This window comes from Triplophysa rosa, linkage group LG5, assembly GCF_024868665.1.
Source record: "Triplophysa rosa linkage group LG5, Trosa_1v2, whole genome shotgun sequence".
NCBI lineage: Eukaryota > Metazoa > Chordata > Actinopteri > Cypriniformes > Nemacheilidae > Triplophysa > Triplophysa rosa.
In genome coordinates, this window is record NC_079894.1 from 7,123,486 (window position 1) to 7,144,260 (window position 20,775).

At 40.5% G+C, this 20,775-nt stretch overlaps 1 protein-coding gene across 6 annotated transcripts in view; it reads right to left on the bottom strand.

Annotated features, from left to right (window-relative positions):
• dlgap1a (discs, large (Drosophila) homolog-associated protein 1a) overlaps positions 1–20,775 on the bottom strand; it is a 139,616-nt gene that overhangs the window by 32,538 nt on the left and 86,303 nt on the right. For 5 of the 6 annotated variants that reach the window (XR_008962964.1, XR_008962962.1, XR_008962963.1 and 2 more), the window contains 2 exons: positions 7,000–8,055; positions 3,010–3,221 (listed from right to left, as the gene is read on the bottom strand). Coding sequence is in view for 2 of the 6 variants with exons in the window: in XM_057333783.1 (XP_057189766.1) it covers positions 3,010–3,221; positions 7,000–7,983 (1,196 nt within the window). In the remaining 4 variants the exon portion in view is untranslated. The remainder of the gene's footprint in view (positions 1–3,009; positions 3,222–6,999; positions 8,056–20,775) is intronic. The other variant, XR_008962965.1, reaches the window with a different exon arrangement.

A 20,775-nucleotide genomic window follows, 5' to 3' on the forward strand; every position in this document is an offset into this window, starting at 1 on the left:
GAAGGAATAGGGGTGTCTCAGTTCTCTTTTGGTTGGAGGGGTAGGGGTAAGGGGAAGGGCAGAAAGCCCTTCAAACAAAGATTTTTCAGGACCTCACTTCAAACGAAGGGGTAAGAGAAATTTTCAACATGGCTGCTCACTCGAGCAAGCAGACCCAAAAATGTAAGTAATTTTTGCCATTAATAAGGATTTTTATGACAATTTTTCATTTATGTATGTTACATTCAATCTTGTGTTTGTATTTACGGTGATGTTCTTTTAACGTTTGCAAAAAAAATTCGCTGAAGTTTGCTAGCGGACAGCACTAATATCTAACGATATTAGAAAATATATTTTTATGTCATATAGCCGGTGCATCGTCGCATGTCCTCTGACATAACTTTTAAAACTGTACAGTCCCTCACAGGAGCAGTCCATCTTAACGCAAGTTACGAATGTAACTGTGATTCTGGAGAAATGTTTTTTATGGCCCCTTTTTGCAACAATGAACAAATCCCTAGGGACAGAACCATTGACCTGGTCAAATCCGTCACAATCGTTGGGAAGATTCTGAAAACCCGTGAGGCCAGCGTCGAAACTGTAGGGTGTAATCTGTGCTTTATGTTGTCGGAACCCAGGGGTTGGACACTGAACTTGCCCAATAAATGACGACTGCCAGTCCAAGAACTTCAGGGTATTTGGTTTCTGCCTTAGTGGCTGTGGAGGGCGCTGAAGTGTACTGCCCTGATGCAGACGGTGAAAACCCATTCAGTCCTGCCATTCAGTCTGTCTCTGATGCCTCATGTTTTTACCAGGTGCATGATTGCAGCTCTGTCTGCTCTTTGGTCCAAGGGCATGAGAATCCTGCCCTATTTGGACGATGGGTTACTTCATGCCCTGACATGGCAACAGGCTGTTCACATCACCCAAACTGCCTTCAGATAACACCATATGGCATGCATACACAACGTGAAGCAAGAGTATTGTCGACAGCGATAAAAAACAACTTACCAAAAAGAAAACATGACAGCCACGTACGATTGCGGTATAACGCAATCTTAGTGCGGTTGAACCCCGCCACCAGACAGCACCGTGAAGCATAGGGTATGGCCGACACAGCAATCAATACACAAATAAAAAGATTAACAAATAAACATAGGTTGCGACGATGTGCTATCTGAACGTGACTAAAACCCGCCTCCGGATGGTACCGTAAAGCAAAGGGTATCGCCGACACCAAAAGATGAACAAATAAACATTAGGTTGCGACGAAATGCTACCTGAGCGCAACTAAAACCCACCACCGGATAGCACAGTGAAGCGTAGGGTATCGCCCTATGTAAATAAAACTGTAGGAAAACTGATTGAACTCCATTTATTTGCTTCAGAGCAAATTTGGTTTAGACACTTACAGTCACTTTGGACACAAAAAAGGAATATTAGGACAGCACGAACAGCGAAAAGTACAAGACAATCTGAACTTTTCTTTGGTGTCAAGAAGAAAATTATAATGAATTTTTCATGAGCAGCGCCAGCAAATGACGAATGACTGAAAAAGGCAGACTAGATTGACATGTCTTATCATAAATACTGCAGAAGAAAAAGAAAAACAATGAAGATGTACACACCAGACAAATGAATATCTCAACTACAAACAAATTCTGTGCCTCTCCTTAGGGAGATTAACGCTACAAAGCAGGTAACATAGACGGTTAATACTCTCTGAAGCTTCATGGTAACAGATCTGCACACGCAGGTGTTAAAGGAGAGAAATGTGTCTACAGTATGTAATTGCCCTGGTATGTTTAGAAATGGGCACTGGGCAGGCACAAGATCTGGAGCCGTGAGCGGTCGACGGGCCAGCTGGAGGACTATTATAAAGTCACCCTTTAGAGATGCCAGGCTTTGGATACCGAAGCAGAGTAATGTGGTTGGCAACCTCAAGCATTTTAATGCTTTGACATGTAAAAATAAACTTAGAATTCGGGGAAAAAAATATCTATCAATGGCAAAAAATATATACTAAATGGCCTGCAGACATGTAGTCAGTTTTCTAATGAGTCACTTGTCAAAGTCGGTTGATAATAGTGTTCCTCATTCTTGACTGTTGATAAGTTGGAAGGTTTTATTGATTTTCCTGAACTGATTTTTACAAAATATTCATTTTATTTTAGTTTAAAATCAACACAGCAGGAAGTCCATATTGTGTATCTTTCACAAATGCATTAATTGTTGTGAGTATGATTGTTAATTGACAGTACATTCATCATTTTCCCAGCAAATCCGTCGTGTAGTCCGCTAGTCTCTAGGATCAGCTTTTAAGGGAAACATCACTCAACACAAACAAGCGAGCAATTCACTCAGTGATGACTTCAACGTGTTGAGGAGATTGAGGCTGATTTGGAGCAATAACTCAGTAGTTCAACTGAATTAAAATTCCAAACCAGGTCAAATTAAAACCCAACAGATATCACATGTATATCAATAAACAGATACACAGCCATGGACAAAAATGCACATAGTAAACAAAAATATAAACAAAATTAATTTTTTTACATAAAACGCATACTGTACCTATAAATAGTAAATTCAGAAAAACTGAAAACGGTCTTTGAAATGGTCTCTTAATTTTTTCTGCGGCTGTATATAATATTTGGGTTGTTGACAGATAAACCATGCCATATGTCCACTGGTGTGACAGCAAAAATTTAGAAAACCAATTGTTAATAATAAATGATTTTATATCATTCATATTAATATTTATAATATAAAATAGCATAACTACCATAAGTCAAAATCTTTTAAAAGTTCGAGTTAGTTACCAATTTATGCATTTCTTAATTATTTCAAGAATAATTCCCAAACTGTGTAACTGTCACTTGCATTGCTTACAGGCACAAATGGGCCTGCATAACACATGGCAAAAAACACCGTTAGACCATGACCATGACTCAACCAGAGGTTGAGATACAACAAGAATTTTTACACTCCCAATGCACGACATCATATACCTAATATTTGAAGCCTTACTTTAGAGTGGTCATCTCCGTCAATGATGGCTGTGTGGCTTTGAGGTAGCTGGCTCGTCGCGCCTGCATCTTGGGTGAGGGTTTAGGGCTGCCGTCCGAGTCTCCGCTGTCATCCTCCGCCATGGCTTTCACGTAGCTGCCGCTGCGCATGCGTCTGAATGGGATATCCTCGTCCTTCCCCAATGGAAAGCCCCCCCACTCATCTTGAGGGACCTGTGGAGTCAGAGGTAATGTGGTGTCATGCACCTCTAGTTTGTCAGCATATGAACTGCCTCCTGTGTGCACGCCTCGATACACACACACACACATTCTGATGGCTACTTTCTCTTTGAGCTGGCAGAGATAATTAATGAGGCATCCGGTGTGAGCGTGCATGATTACACTAACAACGCCTCACTGGGTGGTTAAGCATCTGTCTCAGTGTTGCTCACTCAGGGCAAACTCTCATCAATAGGAATCTCTGAAAGTAAGAGAAGTTGAACTGGGGTTTCAGAAGAGAGATGGCTTCAGACTGACTAAAGTTAAAAGCTTTAATGTGTGGTTAGATGAAAGGGTTGAAATTAAATGCTAACAATCTAATTGTAATAAAACCTTGGCAAATGCTTATTAAGAGTTTACAAGATAAAAGCAGGCCTGCTATAATAAACTATAATGTACGCATTAGATTACACGCTACTTACACAAAAATAATCAAATAATATTCATTATATTCGAGTCAGTGCTTGACAGTTCAATACTCACTCTCAAGTTGTTCCAAATCTGTATAAATTTCTCATTTCTTGATGAACACAGAGAAAGATGTCAAGAATGCTTTTAACCAAACAGTTCTTGGTCACCATTGACTACCATAGTAGGAAAAAAATACAACGGAAGTCAAAAGTGCCCCAGAACTGTTTGCTTTCCTAAATTCTTCAAATATCTTAATTTGTGTTCAACAGAACAAATACATTTATAAAGCAATTTTTCATACTTTTTCTTAACTTTTTGGTAACAAGCATTCTTCTAAATATATTTCTCTGTGTTCATCAAGAAACAAGAAATGTATACATACTGTATTTGGAACAACTTGAGGGTGAGTAAATGAAGACAGAATTTTGGGTACCTTTTTGGGTAACCTTTTCCTTTAACAGACTTTAAAAAACACATTTTACTCCACACAACTTATGTTATACTGTATATTTATAATAGGGGCAGTCGTGGCCTAATGGTTAGAGAGTCGGACTCGTGACCAGAAGGTTGCCGGTTCGATTCCCAGGGCCGGCGGGTAATGACTGAGGAGCCCTTGAGCAAGGCACCTTACCCCTACTCGCTCCCCGGGCGCTGCAGTGATAGCTGCCCACTGCTCCGGGGGTACGTGTGTTCACTACTCTCTGGATGGGTTAAAAGCAGAGATCACATTTCGGGTATGGGTCACCATATCTGACTAATAGGTCACTTTCTCTTTCATTATTTTCTTTCTGACATATCCTAGTTGTTGTGGCAACAGACAGTTGTTTATTTTGTTCTGGTATCCAAACACAGAGAGCCAAAACAGGCATTTTTGACTGGACTATCCTTTATTGAGCACGAGGCCACTGGCTGTAAAACTTCAGTTGGACTCTCTGACATCTGCTGTAAAATCCAGCTGAACAGCTTACTATAAGAGACAGTGTAAGCCTGCTATACACACAATCATATACATGAATTCCTATGGATACTTTTTTCAAGAAGTATATTGGTACATTAAATGCACCCATGGATATTCAATAACAACTAAGCTGGTTACCCTGGTGTATTTATAAAGATACTGCTGCTGTATTGGATGTAAAACCTAAAGGAACTGCTTGATGAAATTGTAGTTTGAATAGTTTGAAAGATGAAATAGTTTGAAAGACAAAAGATTAATCGTTTCACTTCAGACGACATTTATCAACCCGCTGGCGTCTACATGCATGACAGATGTATGTGCTTTCTGTAGCTTCAAAAAATGGAAGCCCATTCAGTTGAATTACAAAGACAAACTTATATTAACTTATATTACTTAATATAACTCTGCTTGTGTTCAGCTGAAGAAAGAAATTCACATACACCGGGGATGGCATGAGGGTGAGTAAATGATTATACAGTATACATTTTTGTGAACTATTACTTTTAGTTTAAACGCTGTATTATTAGTATTTCATTAGGATTTAAGTTTAAACTCTTACTTTATCCATTACCAACATGCAGATAGTTTATTTTTCTTTCTCATTACATACAGTATAAATACACCATTATAGGGACCTTATGTCGCACTGTTTATGTGTAAAATAAATAAATTCTACTGTGCATTAACTCATTTTAAGCCTATAATAACAGGCCGGTCCTCTGTGTGCAAAGCCGGTTATATTGCATATGTCACCCCGCACGGAGGGTCTTTCAAAGGTTTGTACAGAATTCTCTGCTGGCATCAAGAGAAAATCCCACTTTCACGAATTTCACTGTGATTATATGAATCACAGCAGAGCTTGTGTTACTGGGGAAACGGCTCGGCTTGACGTCAGGAAGTGCATAAAAGGCAGTCAGCATCAGAATGTCTCCAGCAACGCAGTCCCTTTGCCCACACACACTCGCAAACCTAACAAATACCAAAACTTCCTTCAAAGATACCACCAACACCCACACGGGCCTTTGGTCAAACAGGAAATGCGATAAACTGAGTACAGCACTCACAGTCCTTACATCGCAGAGCAGATTGTGCCTCTAATCATTCGAAGGGATGAAAGACCATAAAAAAATAGCTTAAACCAGACAAATCTAGTTTGCTGGTCTTACGTGATCTCTTAGCCAGGGATGTTTGATTATTTTAGAGGGGCTTTTGAGTTTTGGGTGTTTTCACACCTGTATTGTTTGGTGTTTGGAATCCTAGAAGCCGGTACATTCTGACCAATGAGAAACATTCTCGTGTCACTTGTAAACAAATTGTGGCTACATTTTGAAATGTTGCCATGTAAAAGTCAGCCATCTTTACAACAATTCAACATTTTACAGGTCTGAAAACACCCTGATTGACTGTACCAGTTAAAATTAAACCAGATTAGAGTGGATAAGACTGTTGTCGGCTGAATCAAATACAAATATGTACGAATCCTCAAAAGAACAAGCAACAAGCATGCAACCTCTGAATCTTTTTAAAGTCTACAAAATCAACATAATTCTAACTTGATATCAAAGAGAAATGACAACTTGCTGAATTTTTCTTCAGAACAGGAACTGTGCGAACTGCACAGCGCAAGCCCTGTCACTCACGGTTACTATGGCAACTGGGCTCCAGATTTAGCCCTGAAGAAAGATACCAATTATTCTTTGTATTGACAGAGCATGATAGAGAACATGTGAGACATCCTGCCAGCTCAATTTAGCCTCTGAATTAGTATGTGGCTACCCACGTGCTAACTCTGATTCACAGCGCACTGCAGGTGGTCTTAAGATCTTCACTGAAAGCACGTATAACGTAACATGTTACATCACTTGCTTTTTCATTCGGACTTTGAGAACTGAAGCGAGAACGGGTTTGAATGAGATAAAATACGTAGACTTCATTTTATCATTGTAGACAAGTATTTAAGACCAGCAATTATACAGAAAGCAAGCTTTTCTTGCTTTGTCAAATACACTTTTCACAAGCACACCAGCCACCCAGTTCACTCACCTACGCACACACACTCACTCACAAGGCACACACGGATAGCAAGAAAACAAAAACTTTCTGGAAAATACTGGTAAAACAATGTGATAATAATACCGAAATAAGAAATAATACCAGCCAGGGATCGAATGGTTTCAAACAGATGCTTGTCAGCTAAACAGAAAGTAAGGCAGCTAGTGATTTGCACTTACTTCTCAGAAGAACTCAAATCAAAACTGGAGGCTCTCTCCAGAGTGGAGGAGGAAGAGGAGGGGTGGTGGAAAGGTGAAGGTGGGTAAGGTGAGCATGTGGGTGTAGGGGAGAATCGAAATGCATTTTGCATACCTGCAAGAATTGGCATGAGCGCTCCTGCTGACAAGCCTCTGCTTTCACTAGAGCCTTATCTACATTTACAGAGGCCTTCTGGTAGACTTGATGTGCTCTGCTCACCGTGAGAGAGGACGACCACGAGCTCTTCTTCATGAGCTGTGTTGCGTCCACGCTCAGCGGCACGCGCGACGAACATTTCCCTATGTCGTTGTTGCTGCGCGAGTTTTTAAGCGCCTGGTCATTGATGGTGTTGTAGGACTCCAGGAAGTACTGCGACTGCGACTTGTCAGGGTGGCGGCCCATGGTCATGACGCCCGGAGGTCCGTGGTGGAACAGGCAGGCCTCGCGTTCCAAGTCGTCAGAGCTCCAGTAGCCAGACGGTGGCGTCCGGTTCTTGGGCTCGGCCGACTTGCAGCGCTCCCTGCTCTTGCTGCGCTTGCGGTGTCGAATGGCGGGGGGCTCTCCGTCGGGGCTGGCCTTGCCTCCGTTGATGCTGCTCTTGCCGTGGCCATGAGCGTGGTGTGGGCCCTCTAGCGAGTGGGACTTGGTGAAGAGCTTCTGAACGGAGTGCACCAGGTGCCGGATTCGTCCGGGGCTGTCGCTCCGTTGCTCCAAGGCTGCGGCGGCACGCTTGTACTGTAGCGTGTGATAGCCGTCCCGAGGCACTGGGAGTTGGCGGTCGAACTGATCCAACAGGGGAACGGGGACACGCTGGCCCTTGTTGGCTGGAACACATCCCCCAGTGTAGGGAACCAAGGCAGTCTCGTCCTTCAGCTCGTGTGGAGAGCTGTAGTGTCGGCGGGGGAAGGTCCCATAAGGCACCACGCAGTCAGGCTGGTAGGGGCTTCTCTGGCTGTAGTATGAGTGGTCGGTCGGGTGGGGGTTGTCGATCTGACTGATGAGGTAGGGCTTGTGGTCCAAGTGGTGACCCATGGAGTCCAAGGAGGGGTCGCAGGTCACCATGTGATGGTGGCTGCGGCTACTGGATAAGCCTTTCATCACAGAGATGGAATCATCCAGCGAGGGTCGGAGGCATCCACGTGCAGTATGGCCCCAATCTTACAGCTCAGTCTGCAGGGAATAAAAAAAAGATATTGTTAACATTGTCATTTGTGTTCGCTTTAGGCTCTGTATTTTAAAAGGACCAACGTTTTCACAAAGTCCACTTAGCACAACACCACCCAGAGTGCTCATCATGTTAAAAATAGTACACCTTCTAACTGGTTTTCTCTGACAGTACTTGAATGCAACATACACAAGGGATTGTTCGAGGTTGAGAGATCTTGACACACTTCTCTGCTCTCCTCAGAGTAAAAGCTAAAATTCAGATAGATGAAGACAGACAGAAAATTTGATACAGTGAAGAGGCTTTCCAGCATATTAACGCAAGTGTAAGTTGCTCCTTTAGACTTCTCTGCTTAGAGTAGCTCTTGTGGAACGCCTCTGTTTAGGAGCCGTGAGCTGGTTCTTCAGGTTCAAAGATCTTATTCGTGGCACTGACGTCCCCCGCAGTGCAGTCACAACTGCTTTGAGCTGCTCTCCGTCTGTGTCATTAGTACTGCAAGATGAGCTGTGATTGGCTCATTCTTTCATTAGGGCATTCCAACACATTCCAGCGCTACTGAGGCACCGATCGCAATGCCACGTGAAGCCTGATCATTATTCAGGGCACCTCTGATTTGAGAAAATCTCATTTTCTTTGTATTCCCACATCTTTTCAGATGGCATCAAAGCACAACTGCCATCAATGTCCCTCTTGGAAGGCACACGCTCTACTGTTATTTAAAATAAATGAAGACAGATTCTCCCATTTTCGAGCAGACAGGTTACCAATTTCAAGTAAAAATTAGCTGAGATAAACACTTTTGAAACCAAGAACTTAACTGTCAGTCTCCGGTATCAGTCTGCGATATCACTAGCGTGACCGGCTTTGTCTTCTCAATTTTGGCTCTTTGTAAGGCACACAGCCCAATCTGAGTAATTGCAGATGGTGAGCATATCCTCATTCAGCCACACTAATTGCATGACGTCGGATACGAAGTACGGTACGAAGAAAGAGGGAGGAGAGAGAAAGAACGAGAAGGACAGAGCAACAGAGAAAGTGAGAGAGAGCCAACCCTGTTATTAGATAGGTTATTATTGGGCCCTTTGACATTCTAATGGGAGGGGGCTGTTCCAGTTTGGAAGGCAAAGCCACCGATCTCAAACACCTACTTGCGCTCACACACAAACAGGAAGAGAGGAGCTCATTTACAGCACATCTTTAGATGGCAGTGATTCACACACAGTAGTTCACACTGGCAGTATGTGAATGTCTTTTCCATGCCAGCATCATCAATCCATAATCTATTCACAACAGGCACTATTGAGACAGATAGTATATGGAAAAGCTCTATTATTTTTCTCTGAATTGTGACATCTGAATTTTTTTTAATAATCTTATCTATACGATAGAGGTGGCATAAGAATGATTTACATTATACTTAGTGAGAATGTAAAAAGATAAATACATAAAATAATAATCATAATGTATATTAATCATATAAATATAAATAATATATAAACATAAAATTAGTGTGTACTACAGTTGTATGGATTATATTCAACTATAATTGTACCAGGTCATTAAGTACGTAATCATTCACTCTCGGCACAGCACACACAAAATAAAATGACACAATAATGCCACGCTTATCTTGATAAATCCATTTCCTCGCTCGTCTTTGGACTACCAAATGAGAAAACTTAACAGCTCTCGTAACTCACAACCTGGAATCCCAATCCATTTGGTAAAAGGAAATAGGTCATTGTGACAGGTGGAGCGTGGATTGGCTGTGATATGATTCCCTGAAAAATCTTTCAAATGTAGGCTAACACCTGCCACCCACCTTTCCCTGAGGCGAAACGCAAGTCTTCTACATATCACTGTGATACTACTTTAGGCCTGTTATTCCTAATGCGTTTCGATTATAGATACGGCCTGTAAAAAGGCCATTAACCCTGCAGCCCAAGACTGGTTACCCACTGAAGCTAAGCAGGGCTGAGCCTGGTCAGTACCAGGATGGGAGACCGCCTGGGACAGCTAGGTTGCTACCGGAAGAGATGTTAGTGAGACCAGCAGGGGGTGATTCCCTCCACTGGCCCTTGTCAATCATGGCCTCCTAATAATCCCTACCCTCTAAATTGGCTCTATCTCTCTCCTCTTCACCTATAACTGGTGTGTGGTGAGCACACTGGCACCGTTGTACCGTGGCTGCTGTCGCATCATCCAGGTGGATGCTGCACACTGGTGGTGGGTGAGGAGAGACCCCACTCATATGATTGTAAAGTGCTTTGGGTGTACAGCAATACACAATAAAGCGCAATATAAATGCCTCATTCATTCATTCAATGTAAAAAAAACAATAAATGACAGAGAATCAGTGATAGTATGTTATGAACAGATCTAAAAGTATTTATATTGTCACAATGCCGAACTCCCAGAGGAAAAATGTTTTGCTCATTGGTTGCTTTTTCTAAGCTCAGGAGACATAGTTGTGATTCTCCTATGTTTCTTGATTAAGTGTCAGCAGTTTATCAGATATTTCTCCTAAAATTCCTTAGAAGAAACAAAAAAAGAAGCAAATGAGAGATGTCTAAGAGAGTCAACACTGAGATTGTGGTGAGAGAAGCTTGGGAAATCTCTTCATTGTCTAATTTAGGTATCAGCTTTGTCTTCCCATGTTTCTCCTAAATTCCATTAGGAGAAATAACAGTAGACACAACTGAGACATGAGAAATATCTGAGACTTAGTTGAGATTCTTATTTATCTCTCATTTTAGTATCAACAGTGTCTCAGATGTTTCTCCTAAAACTCCTTAGGATAAATAAAAGTAGACACAAGTGAGACATGAGAAAGTCATGAAAAGAAGAAAAACTGGAGAACTTTTTATTGTTGTGTTTTTTTATGATGATGATGATGATATTGTTTTTCACATTCATTGGACACGACCGTAGGATGAGTACAGGAAGGGAGGAGGAGAGTACCTTTCGAACTCATGCCGTCTGAGGTGCTGCTGTGCTTTGATGTGCTGACCACAAGGCTATGTTTCTGACAGGGATTTATCTTAGTTCAGGATACTAAGGGCTGATTATGTCTCATTTATGTATCAGCTTTGTCTTCCGGTGCCAGCTGCATATAATTAGTTGAATAGTTACTAAAGAACAAGTAGTAGTTGCCCTAGTAAAAAAACAACACATTTAAAATGCATTTTATTTCATGTTAAGTATAGTTTAAATGTATTAACATATTTACTGACATGACTTACTGATATAAAATTATAATTAAACGTTATTTGGAGAACTATTTATACACAATGCACAATTCTTCATGTTTAAATAAAAATGTGTTCTAATGTCACTTTTGATAAGGATTTTATGATTTTTTAAATAAAATTTTCAATTATGATTTTTTTCAATGCAAGACATTTAAAGTGTACAAAATTAGTTGTTCCAATTTAGCAGACTTAAGTATACCAATTTAGTATACCACAAATACAATCGCAGTGTATTTTCATTAAGTACATAAGATGTAAATGGATTTGCAGTATACTTAGCATGAAATAAATGTATTTAAAAACATTTTAGTATATTTATTTTTCACTAGGGTAACCAACAGGCAACCAGTCTATACCAGGCTTAAAAAAATGATGACTTTTAAGACTAGTCTAAGAAGTTTTTGTAAGCCCAGATATCTTACATTTAATTTTAGGAGAAATGCGTTACATTTTAAATTTCTACTAATATTGTAAATATAGAAACTATCATTTAAATAGCATTATACATTTCTGAATATCAAGGCTGACTCATTTAAATTTATCTTCAAAGCCCAGCATTGTATATGCAGTGCATATTCCAAACAAGCAATTCAATCTGATTTAGTCAAACTGAATAATTACTGTCCAAGCAGCAAGAATGACCAAATACAAAAGCTGCAAAGTGATTAGGAGTTGTTCCATGTATCCCCTAGTTGGATGATGTTCTTTTTGAGAAGCAGATACTGAAGCGTGAAATTCCAGGATAACTCGACAAACATTCATGAAAAGTAATGTAAAAAAAAAAAGATGTAATGTATAACTAATAAACTAAATATATGAAAATAGTAAAGAATAATACAAATAAGATTAATAAGGATGAGAAATTACACGCACGCACGCACACACGCACACACACGCACACACACACGTCTATACTGTATATGATCTATCAACACTAAACTATGACACGATCACAAAAATATGTCAATGCATGTATTGTGCTTGATTGAAATGGTGTGTATGAATGACATAGAATCTACCTTCAACCTCTCAAAGGTTTTTGCAAGACATAAATGAGGTTACATTAACATCAAATAGAGACTTGCTTGAGTCTCATGCTTCTCAAACTTGTCTCCTGAGTCAAACACTCTCACATTTATCTCCTCTAAGGTTTAATAAGAGATCTCAGTGACATCTCACACTGTGCTCTGACTTTTCCCCTATCTAGAAACTAACATTCTACATCTATCTCCTCTTAAAGTTTATGAGAGTTCAATAGCTTTACAAAGTGTGCACCAACAAATAAGCCTATATTAATAGTGAAAATATGCAGAAATAAGGTTAATTTTACTCTTTATTTGTTGATACAATGAAAGCTGTACAATTTAAGTGCAAATGTCACATTATTTATTGTTAGAAATAGTAATGTACTGTACCATATGCTGTTATCAGGAAGAAAAACAGGATAAGTAACCATCGAGCTTTCTTTGTTGATTGGCCAACCCGGTATGGTTGGAATGGCACATTAAATGGCTTATGACTCAATCCCCAACTATTAGATTTTTAATACATACTCTCTTAAGATAAATGTGAGAATGTTAGAGTCCTTAGCTAAAGAGAAAAGTCTGAGCACAGTGTGAGATGTTACAGAGATCTCTTATGAAACTTTGAGGAGACAAATGTGAGAATGTTAGAGTCTCTAGCTAAGTGGAAAAGTCTGAGCACAGTGTGAGATGTTACGGAGATCTCTTATGAAACTTTAGAGGAGATACATGTGAGAATGTTAGAGTCTCTAGCTAAGGGGAATAATCTGAGCACAGTGAGATGTTATTGAGATCTCTTCTAAATTTCAATGGAGACAGACATGAGAGAATGACATTTTTTTTGTCTCAGGAGAAACATGTGAGAAGCAGGAGACTTAACCTTATGTCTTAATTTGATGTTCATTTGATCTAATTTCTGTCTAGGTGAAAGGTGTGAGATGAGAAGGAGATCTCTTGTTTGATTTTCCTTTCTTCTGGGCTGATACACAGGGGATATTTTGTTTTTCAGTTTCTGCTTTGAAAATCTTTGTTTCTCTTCTGAATACACTGAAAAAATGTAGGTCCTATGTACAAAAATAAATATGGAAGTTAAATATGGAATAAATATGGAAGTGCAAGTTAATGTAGCGTTGGTAACACCATTGACAATAAACATTTTGTATTTTTACAGCTTAACACAAATGCTTACATGACTTTAGTAAGTGATGAAATGACATTGCAGCAAACACATTTAACCACAGAGCTTGATTCCACTTGATTCCAGTCACTAGTGGTAACAGTGAAAGCCTCTGATATACTGGTTATGCATATGGATAGAGCTCATAAGGGACTGTGTGTTGGGTCAGACATGTTTTGGGTGACAAAAAAGTATATTGTATCTATCTTTTTCGCTAGTATTAATGAGAGAGGTTACATGGAGTGAGTAATTAGTCTCTGAGGGATAAGGGTCACTTCACAGTTGTTGAACAGATGGAACAAAGAATATATATATATATGTATAACAGTGAAGTAAAGGTAGACGAGACACCCCTTAACATACAGACTCTCCAAGATGTTTGTCATTTAAAAAATATATATTGTACATTTAAACAGATCCTTGCTAGCCATTTTACGTGATACACATTTGTCTTGACAATATTTTCATGACAAGGACTAGTTTGAAACTATGCTTGAAACAGAATGCTTGTAATGCTTGAGCTCTTGTAGAGACAGCAGTCGTGACAGAATGAGATTACTATGATAAATTGTGATTCCCCCACCTGTTTTATACTGTGGACTGGTGACTGGACTTAATGGAAATGGAAAATTAATGGAAAGTCAACATTTTTTCCTTTATTTGAGGTACTTACTAGTGTGGGAATAATTCAAGCTTTTAAAAATACATAATTCAATGGTATTTATTTAACTAGTAGAATATAGTAAACTGATGTTTATGATCTGAGTTTGTCAAAACCCACATTTTAAAATTCACTGAGGCATTTCTCAAAATATCTTCTTTTGTGTTCCACACAACACTGAACTGGCCAAACCCCAACAGTACAGCATACAAATATTAATTTCTATTGTTGGCATTTTAATGATCATTCATGTAATCTAATAAATATGGAAATACATCAGATGCTGTGTCAGCATTCATACTGTACTAAATACAGGGTTCCAGACTAAATTTTTTTATTAGGAGCACTGTAGCCCCTGACTGAAATGTTTAGGAGCGCAAGCAGAAAATTTAGGGGCACACCTTAAATCACCCTGCAATGCAATTATTGACATTTTCCCCCAATAGCTGTATTACTGACAAATACTTTGATAATAAACTCATAAATAAATCAACTCACAGAAATTACAATTTGCAGTTTTATTTTCATTTCAGAGGGATATAACATTAGGACATTCGGAATCTGCAGACTTTTTTGTTAATTCTGTGCTAAAATTTTGGAAAAATCTGCAGAGTTCTGTGGAACAGTTTTAAATGCATTTACATTTGTACAGAAATGTAAATATGTGTAAATGTGTTAAAATAGTTTTAAAATTGTATTGTTCATGGGGTTCTCGAAGTTTACATTCAAAGGTCCAAATCTGAATTCTCATCAATGTCAAAAGGTCCGGAATAATTTGTTACAAAGCTTTTAATAATTTTATATACTAATTCAGCTGTACATATGCTAATTATCATAGCCATGACACACCAATGCCCAAAAAACAGATCTCATTTACATATTTTTTGTTTCTGAAATAGTACTTAATATGTAATAATGTAACCTGTAGTCACTTCAACTGAATTGCTAAAATCTTGAATTATAACTGCAATACACTGTTATACAGCAGTGAATTATATTATTTTCTATATGCATCATGAACATCTGTCTGTGCAACAAACTATGTGCATATTTACAGATGAACTAGGTTCATGTTCATATGCCCAGACAACCAGTAGCAGTGTAGCATTGTAATCATTCATTTACAAGTCTGCTGCATTTCAGTCAGTTGTATGTGCTGATAACTCTGCCGGACCGGTTGCTGCACAGAGTTGATGCCGAGAAAGACAAGCTGCGTCAGGAAGGTCGTCTTAATTGCTCGTCCTAATACGTTCTTATGATGATTTTATTGTGTATTAAGAACACTTTTCATCATGTTCACAACACAATGTAAAGATAACTTCACATAAACTTGAAGGGGTCATATGACATGGCTAAAACGAATATTATGGTTTGTTTTAGATGTAATGCAATGTGTATACACGATATAAGGTTAAAAACGCTGTACTTTCCACATACCGTGCATGTTTGCACGGTTTGCACGGTAAAAATCTGACCCTAACTGACGTAGATTTGTGGGGGTGTGGTTACACGAGGCGTTTCAGGTAGGTCTGGGTGAGCATTCGCTTTTAGATAGAATGCATCTTTTGTTCCTACACTTTAATTTTTGCAATTTTTCGTGTCTAATACATGCAGGGGCAACTTATAACACACCAAACGCGCCATATGACCATTAACAAGAGCCTTCGCCTGTCGTTCATTCTTGTTGTGAACGGATTGGGAATGATTCACCACTGTCTCAAGTAATCAATGGCATATTCTGAACTCCTCCGCAGTTAGTTTCATTTTAAACGTCTCAAATATCAAATTGTTCGTCCTCAGGCTCAAAAAATCTGTCAAAACAGCGAATCGTAGTAATGCGCTCACATTGTGTCTGTAAACTTGTCAATGATGAGCTGAGCCGTGACCAACGCGACGACAGCGATGAACATCAGTCTGGACTATCCCCTTCTCACACACATATGCCTACACTGGTGGGCTCGCGATCTACTCGTCTTTTCACATGAGATATAACAACTAGAAAAAAATCTGCGAGTACTTGTAAAAAAACACTCGCGCTGTCTCAAAAAAAAAATTTAGTCACAGTCTGGAGCCCTGAAATATAATACTGCGAATCTATTAACTACACTTATTACACAACGCTCTGGAATGCTTGAATTTGATTGGCCAGTTGCGACATTACAAGGGTTGTTATTCTCAGATAACCCGGATGCTGCAAATCATTTTGACAGGTGCAGTTTAATATTACACAAAATTTAATATAAATATGTCTTTTAATCACATATATGACATTATATTTACAAATGATTAAACCAAATTGCCTGTTCGTGACATTTGAACGTCGTTTCTTACCTTAAAACCGAAAGTATTTCCTAGCGGAAGGTCTGCATTCGGTAAAAATGAGCTAATCAAATGTTTCAAATTAAGATTTCATGTCCAGTTTTTTTCTCATGTGGCAAGTAGCCGTGTAATAAGTGGGATAATGTATAAGCAGCCAGCTGTTATCACGAAATAAGCCCCTTCAGTGTGATAAAAGACCCCCCGCTTCGCGTCAGGTCCTGATCACACTGTCGGGGCTTATTTCTGCGATGCATATTAATATACTGGAATTTCATTCCCCTTTACATCTAACTCTTTAAACTCTTTTCCTGTGTAGAACATCAATTCCAATTAAATTCTGAATGGCACAGATTCCTGGTACTGTACATTCATGTACAGCATTTCAAGATGGCGCCGCGGATGGCTGCCTCGGTTTGGAGTGCTCTAGTACTTATGTCTTTTTTGTTTGTTTTTCCTGTTTTAAGCTACTCTTCTTTAATCACTTTTACCAGGGACGAATTGCTTAACATTAAGCAATGCCCTTCTATCAATCTTTTCCCTAATTTTGAAAATTCAGACGTCTTACTGGACATTTTACTCGGAGGAGCGGCAGCTCTGTACAAACGCTCTAAAAGACGCAAGCGGGGAAAGCGAGCGGGTGCGCTCGTCAGACTCCGACGACGCGGATTTAGGACCCCGCTGCCGAGTATACACCTGGCGAATGTCCGCTCCCTTACCAACAAAACGGACGAAATACTCTTACTCACCAGGACAAACAAAGATTTTTCCAACTCCGCTGCGCTGTGTTTCACAGAAACATGGCTCAATGACACCATACCGGACAGCGCGTTACATCTGCCGGGTTTTCAGCTGTTCAGAGCGGATCGCATTGCCGAGTCAACAGGGAAGACACGTGGTGGTGGATTATGTTTTTATATAAACGAAGGTTGGTGCAGAGATATAACAACACTGAAGAAGATGTGCTTTTCGTACTTAGAAGCGTTCTCTATCAACTGCAAACCTTTTTATTCGCCACGCGAGTTTTCCTCATTTATTCTCGTGAATGTTTACATTCCTCCACATGCTTGTGCGAGCGCGGCGCTGCAACAGCTGGCGGATTACATCACTGACACGGAGCAGCAACACCCGGATTCTCTTATTATTATTATTGGGGACTTTAACAGAGCAAACCTCTCCCGTGAGCTGCCAAAATACAGGCAGCATATCACATGCCCCACCAGAGACAGCAACATTCTGGATCACTGTTACACCACAATACGGGATGCATACCACTCTGTTCCCAGAGCAGCTCTGGGTCTCTCTGATCATTGCCTGGTTCATCTTCTTCCGACCTACAGACAGAAGCTTAAATCTGCCAAGCCTGTAGCAAGAACAGCAAAGAGATGGAGCAGCGAAACAGAGCAGGCCTTACAAGCCTGTTTCGACTGCACGGATTGGAGTGTCTTTGAAGCTGCAGCCACTGATCTGGATGAGTTAACTGACACAGTGACATCCTACATCAGCTTCTGTGAGGACATGTGTATTCCCACCAGGACTCGCTTAACATACAACAATGACAAACCATGGTTTACAATGAAACTGAGACAGCTTCGTCAGGCCAAAGAAGATGCTTACAGAAGTGGGGACAAAGTCTTGTATAATCAGGCCAAAAACACACTGACAAAGGAGATAAGAGCAGCTAAGAGAAGCTACTCTGAAAAGCTGAAGAACCAGTTTTCAGCCAACGACCCTGCATCAGTGTGGAAAGGCCTGAAAGACATTACCAACTACAAGCCATCATCCCCTCAGTCTATGGGTAATCAACGACTGGCTGACGACCTGAACGACTTCTATTGTCGTTTTGAAATGCAGAGTCTCACCCTTCACACCCGCCCTGACCCTATCTCTGCTATACCATTAACACCTCCTCTTGACATTCAACCTGCACTTAAGATCTGCGAAGAGGATGTTTGCCAGCTTTTCCGCAAACAAAAGATCAGAAAAGCACCAGGCCCAGACAATGTCTCACCCTCCTGCCTGAAAGTCTGTGCGGAGCAGCTGTCGCCCATCTTCACTAATATTTTTAACAGATCTTTGGAGCAGTGTGAAGTCCCTTCATGCTTCAAACGCTCCACCATCATCCCTGTACAGAAGAAACCCAAAATATCTGGACTTAATGACTACAGGCCTGTTGCTTTAACATCTGTGGTCATGAAGTCATTTGAGAGACTTGTACTGGCCCACCTGAAGGACATCACCAGACCACTTCTTGATCCCCTCCAGTTTGCTTACCGAGCAAACAGGTCTGTGGACGATGCAGTAAACATGGGACTGCATTACATCCTACAACACCTAGACAGACCAGGGACTTACGTCAGGATCCTGTTTGTAGACTTCAGCTCGGCCTTCAACACCATAATCCCAGACCTCCTCCTGCCCAAGCTTACCCAGCTCTCTGTGCCAACCTCTACCTGTCAGTGGATTATTAACTTCCTGTCGAACAGGCAGCAGCTAGTGAGGTTGGGAAAATTTAAATCCAGCACATGTACCATCAGCACCGGAGCTCCTCAAGGATGTGTTCTTTCTCCACTGCTATATTCACTCTACACAAACGAATGCACCTCTACAGACCCTTCTGTCAAACTCCTGAAGTTTGCAGATGACACCACAGTCATTGGCCTTATTCAAGACGGTGATGAATCTGCCTACAGAAAGGAGGTTGCTCAGCTGGCTGCCTGGTGTAGTCAAAACAACCTAGAGCTGAATGCATTCAAGACAGTGGAGATGATAGTGGATTTCAGAAGGAACCCTCCATCACTTCCTCCCCTCACCATCCTGGACAGCACTGTGGATACTGTGGAGTCATTCAGGTTCCTGGGCTCCACCATCTCTCAGGACCTGAAGTGGGAGTCCCACATAGACTCCATTGTAAAGAAGGCCCAGCAGAGGTTATACTTCCTCCGTCAATTGAGGAAGTTCAACCTACCACAGGAGCTACTGACCCAGTTCTACTCAGTGGTCATCGAATCTGTTCTGTGCACTTCAATTACTGTTTGGTATGGCTCGGCCACCAAATCAGACCTACGAAGACTACAACGGACAGTTCGTAGTGCTGAGAAAATTATTGGTGCTCCTCTGCCCACACTTCAGGACCTGTACGATTCCAGAGTGAAAAACAGGGCAAGAAAAATCATCATTGACTCCACACACCCAGCACACAAACTCTTTGATCTGCTGCCCTCTGGCCGGCGCTTTAGAGCACCAAACACCAGGACTTCCAGACACAGAAGCAGCTTCTTCCCCCAGGCAATCTCCCTCCTAAACAGATAACTGCTCCTTAAGAGCAATATTCCACTTCCACTACTCCTATAGTGTGCACTATAGTGCCTTATTATATCTACATCTTATGTATACATGTATATAACACTACCTCTACTTACTAAATTATCCATTTGCACAAGTGTACATACAATCTGTTAATATGTTTATTCTACTATATACTACCCTGTACAATGTCTCTTATATGTTATTATCCCCCATTTTCTGTAAAATAGTCTTTATTTTATATATGCACAATTTAGAATCTTTTAGACTGTAAATCGTATTATATTGTATTGTCATTGTGTTGAATGTCTGTACTAGAAGCTTCCAACACCAAAGAAAATTCCTTGTGTGTGCAAGCACACTTGGCAATAAAGCTCTTCTGATTCTGATTCTGATTCTGATGTACAGTACCAGGAATGTACATTGAAAATGATGGCAGAAACTACACTGATGAAGCCTCTCTATTCAGCTCTGAGAGATGTGATCCATCATTGGCTCTCTCATGACTCTAACATCTCCCTGTGTCAAACCCAAGAAAGATCCATGACCTGTGTGGTCCTTACCAGACACTTTCATCTTCCTGTCATCCATCTATCCCTGACTATCCACCTCTGTTTGCCGGATAGACTCAAAGACGTCTATGGCCTTCCAAACTCCCTAATCTCACTGTACTGTTAGCAGGGAATGAGAGCCTTGACTGTCCTGAATTGCTCATTTATCAGCTACAGACATAAGGGTGCCCCGTTTACACTCCCAGCCACTAGCAGCAACAGAGCGACCTGATGCTATTCATTTTAGCGGGAGCTTAGCAACTTCCAGCAACACAAGCAACAGTGACTGTCAACAGGAAGTGTGAATGCCCAGCGATGTGACAAAGATCAGAAAGGTTTCTTTGTGAACACAATTTTAGACACATCTGCAGAAAAATCCATGTCACACAAACTTCAGTATAGCAACGGTCACATATACAAAGGTGTTTCTACAACTACAAA